The sequence below is a fragment of the Chinchilla lanigera genome, unplaced genomic scaffold, assembly GCF_000276665.1.
Source record: "Chinchilla lanigera isolate Chin_1 unplaced genomic scaffold, ChiLan1.0 scaffold00017, whole genome shotgun sequence".
NCBI classification, from domain to species: Eukaryota; Metazoa; Chordata; class Mammalia; order Rodentia; family Chinchillidae; genus Chinchilla; species Chinchilla lanigera.
In genome coordinates this window covers 30,108,693-30,114,210 of record NW_004955418.1, presented here as the reverse complement: position 1 = coordinate 30,114,210, position 5,518 = coordinate 30,108,693, and the positions used below count along the sequence as shown (strand labels likewise).

The 5,518-nt window shown below is 42.8% G+C and overlaps 1 protein-coding gene across 1 annotated transcript; it reads right to left on the bottom strand.

The window, feature by feature from the left end:
• Positions 1-4,168: 4,168 nt before the first annotated feature.
• Positions 4,169-5,104, bottom strand: LOC102010697 (olfactory receptor 2L3-like). The gene has a single exon (XM_005382366.1). The coding sequence runs from the start codon at positions 5,102-5,104 to the stop codon at positions 4,169-4,171; it is 936 nt and encodes a 311-aa protein (XP_005382423.1).
• Between the last annotated feature and the right edge of the window lie 414 nt (positions 5,105-5,518).

Here is a 5,518-nt window from a genome sequence, read left to right as displayed (position 1 = left end):
GTCTTGTTTTTGCCCTTTCCTCCAGGCTGTGGATGAATAACCTGAGTAACAGCTGCTGCCAAAGTAGCTCCCTGTACATATGAGGGGCCAATATCTGCACAGATCTGAACCATATCCAGCAATGTGGCCTGCCTTTTGTGGGCTCTTAAAGCCTCTTTACACCATTGATTTGCATTTTCAAAGACTAGCTGCAGAATTACTAGTCTGCTGGCTTCTGTATTATTTATAATCTTCTCACTAGCCTGTAATAAGCATGTGATGAAATTTTAAAAATGTTCCTCAGGAATAGCAGCCAAACTGAGGGCTGCCTCTCCCTTAGAAGGAAGTTTCCTCCAAGCCCTCATGACAGCCATCTTGGTTTGTTCATATGCTGGCAGTTCAAAGGTCAGTTGATTGTTTGCAGTAGCAAAGGCACCTTCCCCAATTAGCACATCTTTTGTAATGGCTGTGTTGTGAATAACATTCCCAAAGGCCTGGTCAGTGCAATACTCAAGGAAGTTTCCTTTCTGCATCAGATAGTCTCCTGGACTTAAACATTTGTTACCTATTCCTTTCCAGTCATTTGGAGCCATAATCTGTTGTCCTAAAATTTCCAATGAACTCAAGGTAAAGGGAGCAGTAGGACCATAAGTAGCAACTGCTTGTTCTAATTCCTTGAAAGTTTTAAAAGGTATAGCTTCATAGCAATGTATAGCTTGTCCCAGATTTTCAAGGACTTGAACTTCAGTAACAGAGTAGATATACTGAAAACCCTCCATGGGCTCCCCTGCTTGTCTGGCTTCTTTTAATGCTAATTGCAAGACACAGAAAATGGTTCTACTCTCTGAGAAGTGGAAGTTCCAACTTGTGAGGCAGCAAAATTTCTCTGAGCCAAAAAGGCCGAAATAGCCTCCTGTGGATCAGTCAGTTCCATGGAGTGTTGTGAGACAGAGTTTGTGGGAAAATACCTCTCTCATGGGAAAAAGTTCCTTTTGTCCCCCACCATTCTTTCCTTCTTAAATTGGGCCAGGCTAGAGGGCTGGGGCTCTATTGGTAGAGCTGTTTCTTCACCCTCCATGTCCTCCTTAGGCTCTGGATTTGATTTTAACATAACGTTTTGAGCCAAATTTCTTATGGTTACAGAACACTTCCATACCAACATCCAGAAAATTAAACATAGGAGTCAAACATGCAGCAAACACTTCCACAGATATATACCACTGGGAGTCTAGAGTCTCTACTTGCACTAGGAGTCTCTACTTGCACATCATTATCCCTTTCTTTTTTCACTTCTTAGAAGCCTCTATATCTTCTAACCCTGCAGAACATACATTCCCATGCTTTACATGTGATGTGCCAGCAGCATGCACTCCAGTGCTGAATACTAGCTTTCACAAATGCACTTTCCCCCTTCTGTTGCATGCTTTTGGGAAGCATACCAACTGCCAACTTATTTTCCCTCACTGGGTGTCCAGTTCAGGTGCCATACATAGCAAACCTCGTTGGTCTCTAATTGCACCCTGGAGAGAAAGGGAGAAATGTCAGTGGGTATGAGAAAAAGAAAGACAAGAGACAAGAGCTAGGGTCAGGTAGAGTTACCTCTTGTCTGATGAGCAGGAGGACTGGGCTCAACAGTTGGGGTGTTTATTTTCTACACTTGCAAAGTTAGTATCATGGAGGGGTAATGTTGCCTAGCTACTAATGACTCTAATTGTTCAGCAAGATGCCTTTTTCAATACTGAGGTAGCTTGACTGCTTGAGCCATAACCAGCTCCAATGGATCCCAACAGAAATGGTGTGGGCCTGGGCAGATAGCCAACATACAATATAAGGAGGGAAAAGAGGCTTGCCTTCTCCCCTTTTGCTCTTGCTGCTTTTGCTGTCTTCTGCCACAATGCCCTGTTGCCCTTTGCCTTGTGCTGCTCTGCCTTGGAGCCAGCTGAGTATGGACTGAAACTTCCACAAATGGTGAGGTAAATAAACCCTTCCTTCCTCAATTTTGACCATTGAGTATTTTGTCTCTGCAATGAGAGAACAGTAATTAAGATGATGATTTTCCTTTTATGAGAATTCCATCACTGTCAGGGAAGTGGCGCTCAGGGCCATGATGAGCTAGCATCTCATGCTCATTAAAAAAGCTACTGTCAAAAACAGTGAAGGTAACAAGTGCTGGGTAGAGTGTGGAGAAGAGGGAGCTGAGGCACACTGAACGTAAACCAGTACACTGGCTATGGAAAACTGTAGGTTCCCCAAAAGAAAATTAAGAATAGAAATGCCCTGTGATCCAGCATCAGTGAACATCCACAATAAGTAATCATGCTGAGAGGGCACCTGCAAGCCCATGGTCACTGGAGCACTTCTTAGGACAGCCAAGAAATGATGCATTCGAAATGCTCTGTAACTGATGGGTGGATATAGAATATGTGACACATACACAGTGTCATACTACCCAGCCACAGAAAGAAGAATGAAATCCTATATTTGTGGCAATGCTGATGGAACTAGAGCTCACAATGTCAGATGGAATATGCCAGGCATAGAAACACAAATGCCATACCATCTCATGGAATCTAGCAAAGCTGGCTGGGGGAAAGTGGAGAGGAGAAAAGTGCTAACTAGAGCAAGTAGAGGGCAGAGGGGCCAGGAGGGGTTGCCTGATGATTACGGAGCTCTGGTTTGGAGGAGAAGCTGCAGTGTGCTACAGCACCGTAGAAGAACCACAAATTGTTCTGTACACATCAGAAATCTAGAAGATTCTGAACAGTTTCATCATAAATTATATGTCTAAAGAAAGCAATATATTTATAATGATTTGAGCTACACAATTTCTGCATGTTCAAAAAACTTACATGGTACTCGTTAATATGTAGAATTTTTTATGTATTGATTACAACTGATTAAAAAGTAGGACTTCCAAGCATGTTTTGGGCAGCCTGTAGAGACAGAACACTAAGGCCCTCTGAGTGGCATAACATCTGGTGCTGCTCTGGGTCTTGGGTGCTGTCGGCTGCATTGAGCCACATGGGATTTGCATCAGCGCCTCCTAACATGGAAATGACCGTGGGGCCAGCTTGGAACACAGCTTGGAGGTGGGCCAGCCTGACGTGTGACAGCCTAGGATAAGAAGGAGAAGTAAAGGTATTTTCTCTCAACTGTCTAAGAGTCCAACTAGGGTAATACTTGCACCAGGAGAAGGTTGGAATGATGTACATGAAGCAAGACAATTTACTACAGTCCTTAAAGTGAAACTATTCTTACAGCTAAACGTGAATGGGGGATTTTGACTATTTATGGGGAAAATCAGCTGTAGAGATTTCCTAAGACTTGGGTATCCAGGGGAAGGGAGAGGCACATAGGAGAGAGCAGAGAGGAGAAGGGAAGTGTTGTACAGATTTCTGTAGAAACCACCAAGCCCTGGTTGCTCAATGTACCCCTGATATTTGTCCTATTCTTCACTTTAAAGGCAGAAAAGTTAGAATGCTAGTTATGGATCTTATAATATCTAATGATAGCAGACAAATGCACAATAGAATAACACTCATACTGAAAAATACGCAGTTATGACATTTAATATATATTCAAATAGGTGTACCCAATAATTTGGTAGTTCAACAGGTTCTATTCCTCAGTACTTTTTATTACAAAAGATACCAATTAATCTTAACGTTTGGCTTTTGAATTCACCTAAAATCAGTTCATTTTAATACTTCACTTTTAATAGTGCCTGTCCTGCAAGCAAAAGTTCCTGAGTTCAATTCCCAGTAACAAAAAAATAAAGTTAAAAAACAAAACAACAACAAAAAAAAACCTTAACTTCGAATTTCAAATTATATTTCTACTATAAATACCAACTAGATTCAAGAAATCTATGCTCATTGATTTTCAAACATGAGCTTTTATTTGTTGGCAAAGTCTAATAATTTCAGAGATTTCAGATCAAATTTAATTTTAAATAGTAATAAAGAATCTCATTAATACTTTCCTAACTTAGTGATCATCCAATGATATTTACCAGGAAAGTATGTAAGTCTCCACTGGAGGTCTGGGAAATCATATCTGAAAGGTTCCATTTACATAAAGTCATCTTGGTTTCCTGAAGCCACGCAACACATGCTTTGTCTTCAAACTCTGATCTGTAGCTTTGTCTCTGGTCACAAGCCTGTCATTGTCACACTGAGGGGTCATTCATCTACTGAAACACCACACATCTCCCAGACAGCTTCCTGAGAGCTGCTACCACCTCCTTGTTCCTCAAGCTGTAGATGAGAGGGTTCAGCATGGGCGTAAGGATGTTGCTAAAAACAGAGAGTGCTTGGTCCTGTTCCGGACTGTGAGAAGAAGTGAAAGTCATGTAGATGAAGATGTTTGGACTAAAGAAGAGGCTCACCACTGTGAGATGTGAAGAGCACGTGGCCAGAACTTTTCTCCTGCCCTTGACTGAGTTCATGCTAAAGACAGTGAGGAAGATAAGCGTGTAGGAAGCTGTGATGAGACTGAAGGGGACGACGAGCAGCACAATGCTTGTCACCACCACCACTGACTGGTACACCGAGGTGTCTTCACAGGAGAGCTTGATGAGCACTGGAACCTCACAGAAGAAGTGGTGGATCTCCCTGGACCCACAGATAGGAAAATGCATGGGGTAAACAGTGTGAATGAGGGAACTTGATGAGCCGGCAGCCCAACACCCAGCAACCATCTGCAGACAGATGCGCGCATTCATGATGGTGGGGTAGCGGAGTGGGTTGCAGACAGCTACATAGCGATCATAAGCCATGAGGGTCAAGATGAGGCACTCTGACATTCCCAACATCAGGTAAAAGAAGCTCTGTGTTCCACAGCCAGTCCACGAGATGGTCCTTTCTCCTGTGAAAAAGTTGAAAGCCATCTTTGGAATAATCGTGGAAGTTAACGTCAAGTCAATGAGGGAAAGCTGACTGAGGAGAATGTACATGGGTGTATGAAGTCGAGAATCCCCCCAGATCAGGACAATCAGAAGCATGTTTCCCAGGAAGGCAAGGATATACACAAAGACGACCATGGAGTTGAGGATAATGGAATGCCGGAACTTAGGGAAGAGCCCCACAAGGATGAAATCTGTTATGAAGGACTCATTCTCAGGCATCGTGCCTCTTTAAGAAATGGAACAAAAAAAGTTCTGTGGCTGAAATAAAGACAGTTGACAGGGTCAAATTTCACTAGGTACATAAAGTAAAGCAAGAATAACATTCACTTGGATTGGGCAGTTAGGACTCGATCCTTTAATGGTCCAAGAATGTCAGCTCGAGGGTTCAGGCAGTGAAACTCACCTCAGAGAATACCTGTATTCCTGGATGAATGAAGGATAAATGGCATAGAGGTAGTGAGGGTAGGGTTTGCTGTGGGGGTGGGAAGCTGATGAGTTTCATGCCTAGGACCCAATTTCCCTGTGAAGCAGCAACTCAGTAAGGAAGAGTGCTGAGGAGAGCACATGACATTTGGGGGAGATGCTGTGGAATTATTTCCTACACCCAACATACAAAAATAACTGTAACATAAA